This window comes from Electrona antarctica (assembly GCF_951216825.1).
Source record: "Electrona antarctica genome assembly, chromosome: 21".
NCBI lineage: Eukaryota > Metazoa > Chordata > Actinopteri > Myctophiformes > Myctophidae > Electrona > Electrona antarctica.
This window is the reverse complement of record NC_136802.1, coordinates 2,767,227-2,784,564: the sequence shown is the minus strand read 5'-3', so window position 1 is coordinate 2,784,564 and position 17,338 is coordinate 2,767,227. Positions and strand designations below refer to the sequence as shown.

Sequence of the window (17,338 nt, the reverse complement as noted above, 5' to 3'; positions counted from 1 at the left end):
ACACTGTGTCACATTCCATAAATGATACAACAATGATAGATGTCAATAACCCCCCCCCCCCCCCCCCCCCCCAGGGGTCACTCTCCCATTTTTTGAGTGGTGCAAACCACTCCAATAACCAGCTTTGTCTGTATCTATGTATCTATGTATGTGTGTACCTGTACGTGGCCCCACGTACAGTTGAGCATGGTTGCTATGGTTAGTGTGTGACGTCACTGCACCACTCAGTTCACACGGGTGTGATTTCTTTACTCTACACTAGGCTGTGTGTCGGTGTGTCCTGGTGTCACAGCTTCCTGTAGTCTCGCGTTACCAGACTGTTGCCTCCGCGATCTCCAAGCGCTTCATCGTACAGTCGGGGCCAACGGAAGAGCTGTCATGAGTATGCGATAAATGCGATCCTCGCCACTTCCGTTTCGTCTTTACAGTTGCGCACATTTATCCTAATATAAATAGAAAACATCTAAGCATATACAGCTTGTTGCTTAGCAGAAAAGGAAATAAAAAATATATTTTCGTGAACGGAAATGGCAGCTTCCGTTACTCGTGGGGGCTATAGTCCCAGACTCTATGTAGCATGGGTCTATAGTCCCAGACTCTATGTAGCATGGGTCTATAGTCCCAGACTCTATGTAGCATTCGGGGATTGTGGAATAGTTTTCTGGTAACGCGAGACTACAGCTTCCTGTCTCCTTGTCTCACAGCTTCCTGTCTCTCGTGTTACGGCTTCCTGTGTCCTGGTGTTACAGCAGTGTCACAGCTTCCTGTCTCCTGGTGTCACAGCTTCCTGTCTCTCTGGTGTCACAGCTTCCTGTCTCCTGGTGTCACAGCTTCCTGTCTCTGGTGTCACAGCTTCCGGGGGAAGCATCCTCCCACCTCCACCACCTCTGGCCACGCTCCATAAATGTTGGTTTTGGGGTCGCTGGTGGCTCGCTGGTTTGGTGGAACAAACAAGAAGGAAGACTTTAGCGTGTTCAACCCGCTGTGTTTATTACACCGCTTTTAAAGTGAGGTGCCTTATAACCGGAAGTTAGCAATCTATCACGGGAGGATCGCGGACCACCCGAGGTATGATTTATTTTAACCCATTTTGACCCGAGATCAGATTCTAAAAATGTCTTCTACATCCTGACAGTTTTCTGAAAAAGCTATGTTTCTATGTCAGTCGTTTGTTCTTCGATTTAAAAAAAATAGCAGACCTATACAAGCTCATAGCGCGCCACTCGGTGGCGCGCTATGAGCTTTTTTATTTTTCAATAGCTAAAGCATAACATAATGCTAACACCAAAAGGGGTTCCCGACTTCCCCCCCAAAATGGGTTAAAGTGACGTGCTTTATAACCGGAAGTTAGCAATCCTATCACGAGAGGATCGCGGACCACCCGAGGTATGATTTATTTTAACAGAGACCAGCGACACGACCGATGCAAAACGATAAGATACAAAGTCAAACAATAGGATCATGAGTTGCTTTGTTTGTTGTGGAGGTTATGATGGTGATGATGATGATGGTGTCACTGATGACATTTACAAGTTGAACACCTCTACAAAAGGTTATGATGGTGATGATGATGATGATGGTGTCACTGATGACATTTACAAGTTGAACACCTCTACAAAACAACGGCCCGGGAGGTTGTCACAGAGAAACATTAACCCATTCTGGGCGGGAACCCCTTTTAGTGTTTTAAACATTATGTTATAATTTAGCTAATGAAAAATAGCAGATCTACAAGCTCATAGCGCGCCACCGAGTGGCGCGCTACGAGCTTGTAGGTCTGCTATTTTTGAATATCTTTCAGAGCCAACGTTTTTAACTCAAATCTTTGCTTCTGAGGGGTTCCTGGAATAACATATTTTCAGATGGGGGTCGGCGGCCAAATACATATCATTTTTGGAGTCCTTTACTGAAATATTGAGCACCATGAGGTATTTCAGAAAACTGTGAGAATTTAGAAGACTTTTTTTTTTAAATTTCGACGTCAGGCCAAAATCGGCTAAAGCACACACCACAGCAGGATCTCACCTTCTCGAAGGGGCTCTTCTCGCCGGCCCCGGCGCCTCCAGCGAACACCCAGCTGTCTCTGTGCTTCACGGACTTGATCATGGTGCTGCCCAGACCGACGAACATCTCCCGCATCTCATCTGTCATCCTGCAGGGGGAGCAGTGATGCAAAACAGTGTCAAATACTGCAATGTAGAAATATGACAATACTACGAGTCAAAGTCCCGGTATTCAGAATTTAGTTGAGTAAAAGTAAAACGTATTGGCATCATAAGGCCACCTACCACACGAGCTTGAAGGTCAAAAATATATTTTTGTTCCTGTGGCCTAAATGTATATAGGGCTGAACCCATTTTTGACCTGAGATCAGATTCTAAAAATGTCTTCTACATCCTGACAGTTTTCTGAAAAAGCTATGTTTCTATGTCAGTCGTTCTTCGATTTTTCAAAAATAGCAGACCTACAAGCTCATAGCGCGCCACTCGGTGGCGCGCTATGATCTTGTAGATCTGCTATTTTTCAATAGCTAAAGCATAACATAATGCTAACACCAAAAGGGGTTCCCGCCCAAAATGGGATAATGTATGTTTTGTAATAATAAAAGTAACTAAAGTTTTCAAATAAATGTGGTGGTGTAAAATTACAACATTTGCCTCTGAGATGTAGTGAAGTGAAAGTAAAGTATTGGAAATTGGAAATACTCAAGTAAAGTACAAATAACTCAAAGTTGTACTTAAGTAGCCTACACTGTGCTTAGTTAAAACCTCAGTGACGGAACTGAACTCACGCACTTTCTCGTCACGTCGTCGAAGGATGCGACCAAAACAATGGATCCGTTCTGAATAGCCTTGAGGTACGCCAGAACGTTTTCTGTCAGAATGTATGAGAAAACACATCATGAGAAGCAATAGAGAAACCTCACATATGTCCCTATGAGAAAAACTAGAGAAACCTCACATATGTCCCTATGAGAAACACTAGAGAAACCTCACATATGTTCTTATGAGAAACACTAGAGAAACCTTGCATATGTCCCTATGAGAAGCATTAGAGAAACCTTGCATATGTCCATATGAGAAGCATTAGAGAAACCTTACATATGTCCATATGAGAAGCATTAGAGAAACCTCACATATGTCCATATGAGAAGCATTAGAGAAACCTCACATAATGTCCATATGAGAAGCATTAGAGAAACCTTGCATATGTCCCTATGAGAAACACTAGAGAAACCTTGCATATGTCCCTATGAGAAGCATTAGAGAAACCTCGCATATGTCCATATGAGAAGCATTAGAGAAACCTTGCATATGTCCATATGAGAAGCATTAGAGAAACCTTGCATATGTCCATATGAGAAGCATTAGAGAAACCTTACATATGTCCATATGAGAAGCATTAGAGAAACCTCACATATGTCCATATGAGAAACACTAGAGAAACCTTGCATATGTCCATATGAGAAGCATTAGAGAAACCTTACATATGTCCATATGAGAAGCATTAGAGAAACCTTGCATATGTCCATATGAGAAACACTAGAGAAACCTTGCATATGTCCATATGAGAAGCATTAGAGAAACCTTGCATATGTCCATATGAGAAGCATTAGAGAAACCTCGCATATGTCCATATGAGAAGCATTAGAGAAATCTTGCATATGTCCATATGAGAAGCATTAGAGAAACCTTGCATATGTCCATATGAGAAGCATTAGAGAAACCTTACATATGTCCATATGAGAAGCATTAGAGAAACCTCACATATGTCCATATGAGAAACACTAGAGAAACCTTGCATATGTCCATATGAGAAGCATTAGAGAAACCTTGCATATGTCCATATGAGAAGCATTAGAGAAACCTTGCATATGTCCATATGAGAAGCATTAGAGAAACCTTGCATATGTCCATATGAGAAACACTAGAGAAACCTTGCATATGTCCATATGAGAAGCATTAGAGAAACCTTGCATATGTCCATATGAGAAGCATTAGAGAAACCTTGCATATGTCCATATGAGAAGCATTAGAGAAACCTCACATATGTCCATATGAGAAGCATTAGAGAAACCTTGCATATGTCCATATGAGAAACACTAGAGAAACCTTGCATATGTCCATATGAGAAGCATTAGAGAAACCTTGCATATGTCCATATGAGAAGCATTAGAGAAACCTTGCATATGTCCATATGAGAAACACTAGAGACACCTTGCATATGTCCATATGAGAAGCATTAGAGAAACCTCACATATGTCCATATGAGAAACACTAGAGAAACCTTGCATATGTCCATATGAGAAGCATTAGAGAAACCTCGCATATGTCCATATGAGAAACACTAGAGAAACCTTGCATATGTCCATATGAGAAGCATTAGAGAAACCTTGCATATGTCCATATGAGAAGCATTAGAGAAACCTCGCATATGTCCATATGAGAAGCATTAGAGAAACCTTGCATATGTCCATATGAGAAGCATTAGAGAAACCTCGCATATGTCCATATGAGAAACACTAGAGAAACCTTGCATATGTCCATATGAGAAACACTAGAGAAACCTTGCATATGTCCATATGAGAAACACTAGAGAAACCTTGCATATGTCCATACGAGAAGCATTAGAGAAACCTTGCATATGTCCATATGAGAAGCATTAGAGAAACCTTGCATATGTCCATATGAGAAGCATTAGAGAAATCTTGCATATGTCCATATGAGAAACACTAGAGAAACCTTGCATATGTCCATATGAGAAACACTAGAGAAACCTTGCATATGTCCATACGAGAAGCATTAGAGAAACCTTGCATATGTCCATATGAGAAGCATTAGAGAAACCTTGCATATGTCCATATGAGAAGCATTAGAGAAACCTCGCATATGTCCATATGAGAAACACTAGAGAAACCTTGCATATGTCCATATGAGAAACACTAGAGAAACCTTGCATATGTCCATATGAGAAGCATTAGAGAAACCTTGCATATGTCCATATGAGAAGCATTAGAGAAACCTTGCATATGTCCATATGAGAAGCATTAGAGAAACCTCACATATGTCCCTATGAGAAACACTAGAGAAACCTTGCATATGTCCATATGAGAAACACTAGAGAAACCTTGCATATGTCCATATGAGAAGCATTAGAGAAACCTCGCATATGTCCATATGAGAAACACTAGAGAAACCTTGCATATGTCCATATGAGAAACACTAGAGAAACCTCGCATATGTCCATATGAGAAACACTAGAGAAACCTCGCATATGTCCATATGAGAAACACTAGAGAAACCTCGCATATGTCCATATGAGAAACACTAGAGAAACCTTGCATATGTCCATATGAGAAACACTAGAGAAACCTTGCATATGTCCATATGAGAAGCATTAGAGAAACCTTGCATATGTCCATATGAGAAGCATTAGAGAAACCTTGCATATGTCCATATGAGAAGCATTAGAGAAACCTCACATATGTCCATATGAGAAGCATTAGAGAAACCTTGCATATGTCCATATGAGAAACACTAGAGAAACCTTGCATATGTCCATATGAGAAGCATTAGAGAAACCTTGCATATGTCCATATGAGAAGCATTAGAGAAACCTTGCATATGTCCATATGAGAAACACTAGAGAAACCTTGCATATGTCCCTATGAGAAACACTAGAGAAACCTCGCATATGTCCATATGAGAAACACTAGAGAAACCTCGCATATGTCCATATAAGAAACACTAGAGAAACCTTGCATATGTCCATATGAGAAACACTAGAGAAACCTTGCATATGTCCATATGAGAAGCAATAGAGAAACCTCACATATGTCCATATGAGAAGCATTAGAGAAACCTTGCATATGTCCATATGAGAAACACTAGAGAAACCTCGCATATGTCCATATGAGAAGCATTAGAGAAACCTTGCATATGTCCATATGAGAAACATTAGAGAAACCTCGCATATGTCCATATGAGAAACACTAGAGAAACCTCACATATGTCCATACGAGAAGCATTAGAGAAACCTTGCATATGTCCACATGAGAAGCATTAGAGAAACCTCACATATGTCAATATGAGAAACATTAGAGAAACCTCACATATGTCCATATGAGAAGCATTAGAGAAACCTTGCATGTGTCCATATGAGAAACACTAGAGAAACCTCACATATGTCCATATGAGAAGCATTAGAGAAACCTTGCATATGTCCATATGAGAAGCATTAGAGAAACCTTGCATATGTCCATATGAGAAGCATTAGAGAAACCTTGCATATGTCCGAAAATGTTACTTGTCAGGATTCAAATTCAAAACCATCTAAAGCAACAGATCCTCAAATAAAGCTGAAAAACCATCACTTCGCGCCACATTTGGAGATTTGTGGATTTGCTACTTGTGTTGCTTTAATGCGACTGTTGTATGATCAACTAGGACGTTATTTTACGAAAGAAATCACACCCGTGTGAAGTGAGTGGTGCAACTCCGTGTGGGGGTGGGGGCGGAAGTTCCAGACCCACAGGAACGCACCCAGGGTGCCGGCCCGATTCCGGCGAGCCGCCCCGCGTCCGAAACAGTTGAGAAATGACAGAGTTACCGTTTAGGGGTCCCTCTACTGTACTGTACTGTCACTGTACTGTACTGTCACTGTACTGTACTGTCACTGTACTGTACTGGCACACCCGAAATCACCATATACATGTATACAGTTAATATGTGCGTGTGTGTTTGTGTGTGTGTTAGGTTGCGCACAGGTGGTGAAAAACAACCATGCTGTTTTCGTGCTCAGACGCACCCAGCTACCCACCCACCCACACACACACACACACACACACACACATAGCTCCGTAAGGGAGTGGTTGCACCACTCAAACAACACAAAAAGCTCAAATATGATGATAAGCAATGTTACAATGTTCATCTCACTGCATTGAATTAGACCACCGGTAATCAAACAGTGGGTCGGGACCCATTTGTGGGTCGCGGACACATTTTTATTTATTTTGTTTTTAATTATTATTAAAATACAGAATTACACACAAAAACCCTCCTCTGGCTGTTTCTCGTCTTACCTCCAGTATTCATGTTGAAGGTGGAGATGTTTTCTACTTTTCCATTTTCACCTGTAAAACAATAACAAAACAAATGTATATTTTTAGCTTGTGATGACATGGCTGGCGGGGGGGAAGGATCTTTTCATATCAACTCATATTTGACCAGATTTGGCCATCGCGCAAATTCCAGCTTTTCACCAAAGAAAAAACTTTTTTCAAAATGAGTTAATATCACAGGCAGACTCTTCACATACTAGAGCATGTCTGAAATAAGTGTCAGAGCCGAAATCAACATGTAAATATGAAATAAATGCTTAAACATGTAGCTAGGTGTAATGTTAGAGTCCACAGAAGACATGTAAATATGAAATAAATGCTTAAACATGTAGCTAGGTGTAATGTTAGAGTCCACAGAAGACATGTAAATATGAAAAAAATGCTTAAACATGTAGCTAGGTGTAATGTTAGACCACAGAAGACATGTAAATATGAAATAAATGCTTAAACATGTAGCTAGGTGTAATGTTAGACCACAGAAGACATGTAAATATGAAATAAATGCTTAAACATGTAGCTAGGTGTAATGTTAGAGACCACAGAAGACATGTAAATATGAAATAAATGCTTAAACATGTAGCTAGGTGTAATGTTAGAGTCCACAGAAGACATGTAAATATGAAATAAATGCTTAAACATGTAGCTAGGTGTAATGTTAGACCACAGAAGACATGTAAATATGAAATAAATGCTTAAACATGTAGCTAGGTGTAATGTTAGAGACCACAGAAGACATGTAAATATGAAATAAATGCTTAAACATGTAGCTAGGTGTAATGTTAGAGTCCACAGAAGACATGTAAATATGAAATAAATGCTTAAACATGTAGCTAGGTGTAATGTTAAAGACCACAGAAGACTTTCAAGCCTGTTTTCTCAACTCAGTCAAACTGAACAACCAATATGTCCATTTGAAGCTATGATTCCCTGCTTTCATATGACATGACAAAAACGAACATTCTAAACAATCCAATAGCAGTCTCTCTGTCAAATTTGGCCACATATTGTGTAACATGTACCTGTATGTGTTTTAGGGTAAAGGCCAGTGGTTCCCAAACTTTTTTATGTCAGGGACCCCCAAATTGACACTCATCAGCCCACGGACCCCCATTTGAAAAGATATGCCAGGGACCCCCATAAGAGAAGATTTTTACGGTTCTAGCAGTGATTCTCAACCAGTTGAATTTCAAGGACCTCCAGTTTGACATGCATATTAAAGTCAAAGTCATACGATTTGTCACACACGTTACCGCAGTGAAATTTGTTCTCCGCATTTGACCCCCATAAGAGAAGATTGTTATGTCTCTAGGACCCCCGGTTTGACCTGAATTAGGCTACGGTCCCCCTATTTAATGGCATTTCTCTATAGAGCGTCGCAGTCCCGCCCCCTACCAGGGCCCAGGAAATGATTCTCCGTTAATTTTCCTCATAGACTTTTCAAAATGTATTTATTTAAAGACCTTTTAAGCCTCGTACAAAGCCAACTCTTGTCGTGACAAATCATGACAACAAACACCATTTTTTGGGCCAAAAAAATAATTAGAAAGAAGAAAAAAACGGCAGGTTACAACACTTTTTTTGTTGTTTTTCTTCTTTGTAATTATTTGTTTGGTCCAAAATATTGTGTTTATTGTCATGAATTGTCACGACTCGAGTTGGCTTTGTACGACGCTTAAAAGGTCTATAAATAAATACTTTTTGAAATGTCTATGAGGGAAAATGCATTGGGATTCATTTCCTGGGCCTGGCGTCGTCATGACAGGGGGCGGGACTGCGGCGCTCTATAGTTAATGTAACTCTGAGAGTGTACAAATGGAACCAAACGAACGAAACATCTTGTCCATAAAGTTAGAGAGGTTTCTGCAACGATATCCTATCCCACGAACAGACGCCTGCATTTCCGGAGGGCTCCAGGAGAGGGCAGGCTACTCACCGTTTATCAGCACTACGTTCAGTCCATGTGCCACGTTGTTGTACACGTTACTCATGATGCTGTGGAGATGAGAGAAACCACACCATTGTACATGTTACTGTGGAGATGAGAGAAACCACACCATTGTACACATTACTGTGGCGATAAGAGAAACCACACTATTGTGCACATTATGTTACACATTATGTTACACTCATGATACTGTGGAGATGAGAGAAACCACACCATTGCACACATTACTCATGTTACTGTGGACTGTAACTCAGGTAACACAGGGTGATGAGGCGTACAGTAAACTGCATGCTCAATATTAATACGTACGTTTTCCCGTCGAAGCAGATCTTCGGGCCCACGACGTCGGCCGCTCCGCTGCTGATGTGGAACGCAAAGTAGTCGACGGGACATCGCCGGGACAGGCCGCATTTATGAGGGCTGGAGGGAGCTGGGGAACACAATACAGGCCACATTTATGAGGGCTGGATGGAGCTGAGGGAACACAATACAGGCTGCATTTATGAGGGCTGGATGGAGCTGGGGAACACAATACAGGCTGCATTTATGAGGGCTGGATGGAGCTGGGGAACACAATGCAGGCTGCATTTATGAGGGCTCGATGGAGCTGGGGAACACAATACAGGCTGCATTTATGAGGGCTCCATGGAGCTGGGGAACACAATACAGGCCACATTTATGAGGGCTCGAAGGAGCTGGGGAACACAATACAGGCTGCATTTATGAGGGCTCGATGGAGCTGGGGAACACAATACAGGCTGCATTTATGAGGGCTCCATGGAGCTGGGGAACACAATACAGGCCACATTTATGAGGGCTCGAAGGAGCTAGGGAACACAATACAGGCCACATTTATGAGGGCTCCATGGAGCTGGGGAACACAATACAGGCCACATTTATGAGGGCTCGAAGGAGCTAGGGAACACAATACAGGCCACATTTATGAGGGCTCCATGGAGCTAGGGAACACAATACAGGCCACATTTATGAGGGCTCGATGGAGCTGGGGAACACAATAGAGCGTCGCAGTCCCGCCTCCTACCATGGACCAGGAAATGAAACCCAATGCATTTTTCCCATAGACATTTCTTAAAGTATTTATTTAAACTCATGACAACACAAACAATATTTTGGACCAAACAAATAATTACAAAGAAGAAAAACAACAAAAAAAGTGTTGTAACCTGCCGTTTTTTTCTTCTGCTTTGTCCGCGGCGTAACCGTCTTTAAATAAATACTTTAAGAAATGTCTATGAGGAAAATGCATTGGGTTTCATTTCCTGGTCCAGGGTAGGAGGCGGGACTGAGACGCTCTATACAGGCTGCATTTATGAGGGCTCGATGGAGCTGGGGAACACAATGCAGGCTGCATTTATGAGGGCTCGATGGAGCTGGGGAACACAATACAGGCTGCATTTATGAGGGCTCGATGGAGTTGGGGAAGACAATACAGGCTGCATTTATGAGGGCTCGATGGAGTTGGGGAACACAATACAGGCCACATTTATGAGGGCTCGATGGAGTTGGGGAACACAATACAGGCTGCATTTATGAGGGCTCGATGGAGTTGGGGAACACAATACAGGCTGCATTTATGAGGGCTCGATGGAGTTGGGGAACACAATACAGGCTGCATTTATGAGGGCTCGATGGAGTTGGGGAACACAATACAGGCTGCATTTATGAGGGCTCGATGGAGCTGGGGAACACAATACAGGCCACATTTATGAGGGCTCGATGGAGCTGGGGAACACAATACAGGCCACATTTATGAGGGCTCGATGGAGCTGGGGAACACAATGCAGGCTGCATTTATGAGGGCTGGATGGAGCTGAGGAACACAATAGAGCGTCTCAGTCCCGCCTCCTACCATGGACCAGGAAATGAAACCCAATGCATTTTTCCCATAGACATTTCTTAAAGTATTTATTTAAAGACGGTTACGCCGCGGACAAAGCCAACTCGAGTCGTGACAACTCATGACAACACAAACAATATTTTGGACCAAACAAATAATTACAAAGAAGAAAAACAACAAAAAAAGTGTTGTAACCTGCCGTTTTTTTCTTCTTTCTAATTATTTGTTTGGTCCAAAATATTGTTTGTGTTGTCATGAGTTGTCACGACTCGAGTTGGCTTTGTCCGCGGCGTAACCGTCTTTAAATAAATACTTTAAGAAATGTCTATGAGGAAAATGCATTGGGTTTCATTTCCTGGTCCAGGGTAGGAGGCGGGACTGCGACGCTCTATACAGGCTGCATTTATGAGGGCTCCATGGAGCTGGGGAACACAATGCAGGCTGCATTTATGAGGGCTCGATGGAGCTAGGGAACACAAATACAGGCCACATTTATGAGGGCTCGATGGAGCTAGGGAACACAATACAGGCCACATTTATGAGGGCTCCATGAAGCTGGGAAAAATACACACACATCTGGAACTTATTCTAATGAATAAAACCTTATTTTAAACCAATCTGACAATGTTTTGTGCCAGGGACCCCCTGAAGAGAAAGTTTATTTGTTTTATTGTTATTTCTTTTTTTCGAGGGGCTAGGCCCCTCCTATATCCAGCTTTTGGTGTTTGTCCACAAACTTCGTCCTACACAAAGAATGTCATGACTCTGATGAAGACCTTTTAGGTTGAAACGTTAGTCGTTCTGTATATAGACCAATTATTTGTTTACAAACATTGGGTCTGGGCGCACGGGTGACTGTTTCATGTAATCAATTCCCAACAGATCTCCAAACCTGTTGTTTTGGGGAGCGCTGGTTTCAGTCCATTCAACCTCCTCTTGTGAGTTGGCTAGTGAGGTGCACCCTAGGAGACATTTATACTTCAAAGCCCAGTATTGCGCACAGAGAACAGCTGATATACAAGCTCACATCGCATCGCAGATGCGACTGTTGTGAGCGTAGAGGTCTGCGTGCGCGACACCATTGCGGGACGAAGCATAAATTATACTTGATGGGCTGCAGGTGTGCGTGCAGCCGTGGACAAACAGGCTCTGCTGCTGCCGTGACCATGAGCGCACCTCCCGTTCTTATGACAGCGACTGGAGGTGTGGTTTTGAGGACAACTGATTTGAATTGCTATTATTGTTCAAACACAACAGAAACCAGGGATTATATATTTCAAGGGCGAGAGATCACAATAAAAATCCTAATCATTCTTCCTACACACTGGGAGAAAAACAGCATCTGAAAGTTTGATGGGGCATTTTTTACACGCGAGTGCAGTTAGAACTTTTCCATTGCATCTTATGAGAGGTGGTGTTCTTCTGCTGCCTTTATGCGCGCGCATGCCGTTTCTTATCAGTGTGACGTCGTCTGATAAGGCGTCTATTTAGCACCTAAATAAAAGGCTTAAAATGTCTGTGCTGCTCCAGTGTCCTCTCCTCCTTCTACACAAAGAATGTTACGTCATAGTGTCTGAGCAAATAGACAGTGTCTATTTAACGTCATGATCTACGATGATATGAGCGCCCCTCACTTCACACGGGTGTGATTTTTTAAATGCTAAATTATTCAAAAGTTTCCACACATTTTCGATATTTTTCACGAAGAGAAATCTTACAAAAATAGCAGATGTACAGGCTCTCATTGCGGAACGAAGTGACGCGCTGGGAGCTTGTATATCTGCTGTTTTTGAATAGCCAATGCATACATTAGTTATAATCATTGTGATGCTTTCGGGGTGGGAACCCCTTTTGGTGTTTTAGCCCTTCTGGACGGGAATCCTTTTTGAGGTTCAAAAATGTAAACAATTTGATGCTGCTATATAAATATTTGAAGTTGTTCAGAAGGAAGGATTTAGAAGGCGTTTTTAGAATCGGCCTCAGTCCAAAATGGGTAAACTACTTTGGCTGGTGAGCTGGCGTTGTCAGTCTGTCGCTGCCCGCACAGAATACAAAACTCTGATGTTTCATGATAAATGCATTTTATATATGTGATGTATTCCCATGCTTTTGTTCTTGCCTAATGTAAGTCGCTCTGGATTAAGAGCGTCTGCTAAATGCTCTGGATTAAGAGCGTCTGCTAAATGCTCTGGATTAAGAGCGTCTGCTAAATGCTCTGGATTAAGAGCGTCTGCTAAATGCTCTGGATTAAGAGCGTCTGCTAAATGCTCTGGATTAAGAGCGTCTGCTAAATGCTCTGGATTAAGAGCGTCTGCTAAATGCCTAAATTGTAAATTGTAATTGTAGTTCAGTCCAGGTGCTTGTTCAAAGTGCACTCCCAGAAATCAATCAACAGTGTCATGTTCTTAAAATACATCAGTGATTTTGTGCATTTCTGTCCTGAAACTCACATTCTAACACATTCATAGATCATAACTTAATTAACACTCACTGGTGATGACTGGTGGTGACGTTGCGTCCGGAATACCTAGAGAAGAGACGTACAAAGAAATAGTCAGGTTGTGGTATCATGTTAAGCTGTTATGATGCAGGCAAAAAAAAGATACAGAAATAATAGGGGTGTAGGCAGGCCCACTGGGAGGAGACCCCGGGGCATCTGGTTAGGATGCCTCTCGGGCGTCTCCCTAGGGAGGTCCTCGAGGCACGTCCCACTGGGAGGAGACCCCGGGGCAGACCAAGGACCACATCCCACTGGGAGGAGACCCCGGGGCAGACCAAGGTGCAGTTGAAGGAAACACATCGACTCACTGGCCTTGGAACGTCTCGGGATCCCCCAGGAGGAAGTCACTAATGGAGAGGGAAATCTGGAGCTCTCTGGTGGGGCTGTTGCCCCCGCGACCCGACTACGGATAAGCGGTTGAAGATGGATGGATGGATAGATGAAGACGTAGCTCAAGGCATACAGTACTCACCCAGAAAGTTCTGGAAGTTTCGTGCGGTGGAGTGAATGTTTGGCGGTCCGACAGAGATCCCCCACGCCACCAGGATGGTAACGATCACAGCGACGAGACACACAATCCCTGACAAGTACGGCACACACGCACACACACACGCATGCACGCACACGTACACGTACGCGTACACGCACGCACCCACACGCACACACACTCATCAGTGGTGGGCAACAGTGAATCTGACTTATTGCCTATATGTTCTAAATGCTTCATACATTCAAAATCATGTCTACCTAAGTAAACAAAACAAAAAAAGGTCATAGCATAATTGCCTACGTCGTATAACAAGCGTTCCGAGGACATAATTCTGTTTGATGGTTGCTTTCCTTATCCTGTTCGCTGTAAAGCTGTCATCATATAGAACACTTTAATAGGGCTTGCAAACCTCGCACCTTTGGTATGCAAATTCGGGGGGGGGTGGGGGGGGTGCCATTTTGGCTGTGATGAGTCACTACTATACCTGGCCAACGGATAGGCATACAGTGGTGGAAAAAGTACTCAATTGTTTTACTTAAGTAAAAGTACCAATACTGCAATTTAGAACTACTCCGTTACAAGTAAAAGTATGGAATTTAAAATGTACTTGAGTAAAAGTATAAAAGTATCGGCATCAAAAGTACTCATATTGCAGGGCCAGCAGACCACCATGGCCCATCACCATTACTTTTTTTAACCGATATTGATAACATCCTGCTTCTCAAGACCGATACCGATAACTGATAATACATTCAAATATATATAAAGGCACAACGAAGCAGCATTGTTTAGGAGAGTAGAGTCTATTTCGGCCAACATTCATTTTTACTTGGACAATAATTATGATATGAGGGCAGATAACAATACGGAAGAACCTCCTCTTACCTCGTTGTCTCATGTCTGCTTTCTCTTCCAACCAGAACACTGCTCCGAAACAACCGAAGAGATGCTTTTCCAGACAGAGAGAATGTAACTGTAACAACCACAGATCTTCCAGGTATATAGAGACAGGTAGATAGTAGTTAACTAGATCTTCCAGGTATATAGAGACAGGTAGACAGTATTTAACGAGATCTTCCAGGTATATAGACAGTATTTAACTGTAATGTTTCCACCAGAGCAGCAGCAGCTATATGGTTCTTCTGCGTGGCATTTCACACCCTGTGATTTCAGTTAGTGACACGTACGGTTCACATGGAGAACACACACACACACACACACACACACACACACACACACACACACACACACACACACACACACACACACACACACACACACACACACACACACACACACACACACACACACACGGAGAACACACACACACACACAGAACACACACGGGTCACATGGAGAACAATAGCATGTGGTGGTTTAAGTGTTGTGAATGGAACCCATCCAGGATGCTGTATTGTGTACACACACACACACACACACACACATGCACGCATGCACACACACACGCCTCACACACACACACACGCACGCACGCGCACGCAAACACACGCACACGCACACACACACACACACACACACACACACACACACACACACACACACACACACACACACACACACACACACACACACACACACACACACACACACACAGGCTGATCAGGTTCCTTCCCCCTCCGTTGGGAGAAGGCAAAGCGTAACAGATACACTTTGGATTCTATAGCGGGAGGGACGTGGATCTCTGGGTTGTCAACAAGCATTTGGGAGAGGATTTGATGTTTACACCTTATTTCATTTGGGAGAGGATTTGATGTTTACACCTTATTTCATTTGGGAGAGGATTTGATGTTTACACCTTATTTCATTTGGGAGAGGATTTGATGTTTACACCTTATTTCATTTGGGAGAGGCATGTAGTGTTGATGTTTACACCTTATTTCATTTGGGAGAGGCATGTAGTGTTGATGTTTACACCTTATTTCATTTGGGAGAGGATTTGATGTTTACACCTTATTTCATTTGGGAGAGGATTTGATGTTTACACCTTATTTCATTTGGGAGAGGCATGTAGTGTTGATGTTTACACCTTATTTCATTTGGGAGAGGCATGTAGTGTTGATGTTTACATTTACACCTTATTTCATTTGGGAGAGGATTTGATGTTTACACCTTATTTCATTTGGGAGAGGATTTGATGTTTACACCTTATTTCATTTGGGAGAGGATTTGATGTTTACACCTTATTTCATTTGGGAGAGGCATGTAGTGTTGATGTTTACACCTTATTTCATTTGGGAGAGGATTTGATGTTTACACCTTATTTCATTTGGGAGAGGCATGTAGTGTTGATGTTTACACCTTATTTCATTTGGGAGAGGCATGTAGTGTTGATGTTTACACCTTATTTCATTTGGGAGAGGCATGTAGTGTTGATGTTTACACCTTATTTCCATTTAATTTGAGTCACAGTCTTTTGAATAGCATGTCATTAAGTTTTGAAGTCCTTTTTTTTTGTCATCCAAAAAGCTTTAGATCATCTTAGACTAAATCTACAGTTGATTTTGTCGACAGAAGTGTATTTTGGCGGGCCTCGATGGCGTCGTAATAAAAATATAGCCGATCTACAAGCTCACAACGCGTCGCACTGCGACGCGTTGTGAGCTTGTAGATCGGCTATTTTCAGAGCGCACTTGTCTTTTGGTTCCACTGGATCTCTTGTCCACTAGTCCCTCACTAACATTTTAGTCTAGTTTTTATTAATATTTAGTCTTACTTTCAGTCATCATATGTACGGTAGCTTAGTTTTAATTTAGTTCACATTATTCACATAATTTAGTTTAGTTCACAGTTTTAGTCGACAAAATGAACACTGGGGAGCTACGAACAGTGGCGAAAAGTTATTTTAAATGTATTTATTTTATTATTTTTATTTTACTTAAATGCTCTCTATTCCTCTACTCCATTACATCTACTCCATTACATCTACTCCATTACATCTCAGAGGATGGTGTTGCAATTTTGACTCCACTACAATTATTTGAACACTTTAGTTACATGTTACTTATTTTGTACATAATGTAGATTTAGGTTATTACAAAACACAAATTAACCTACAAGCTCAAAACTTCTCGCATCGCTTAAAGTTAAACATTGGACAGGTTGTGAGCTTGTAGATTTGTCCTATAATAGAAAGTTAAACATTGGACAGGTTGTGAGCTTGTAGATTGGCTAGTTTTGAAATAATTTGACAAATTTTGTAAATGTTTGGATAAAGGAAATTACAGTAGGATTATTGCTTTAGTGATATTCATAACTTTAAGTTTTACTATCACTGTTTCCCTGTATTTAAATGCCATGGCAGTGGGTGCCCTCTAGAGGCCATTTCAGACGCTACACTCTTCTCGCTTGTTATGCCCTGGTGAAGACAATGTGGTTGGTTCAAACAATGAAAAACATGCACC

General features: G+C 42.0%; 1 protein-coding gene across 1 annotated transcript; it reads right to left on the bottom strand.

The window, feature by feature from the left end:
- Positions 1-648: 648 nt before the first annotated feature.
- LOC306913799 (protein FAM3D-like) lies at positions 649-14,814 on the bottom strand (the record flags this gene model as incomplete). Its single annotated transcript, XM_079490612.1, has 9 exons — positions 649-933; positions 2,026-2,152; positions 2,796-2,874; positions 7,085-7,135; positions 9,057-9,115; positions 9,378-9,498; positions 13,418-13,453; positions 13,899-14,006; positions 14,802-14,814. 9 exons carry the CDS (start codon positions 14,812-14,814, stop codon positions 847-849), a joined length of 681 nt encoding a protein of 226 aa, XP_079346738.1. The 3' UTR covers positions 649-846.
- Between the last annotated feature and the right edge of the window lie 2,524 nt (positions 14,815-17,338).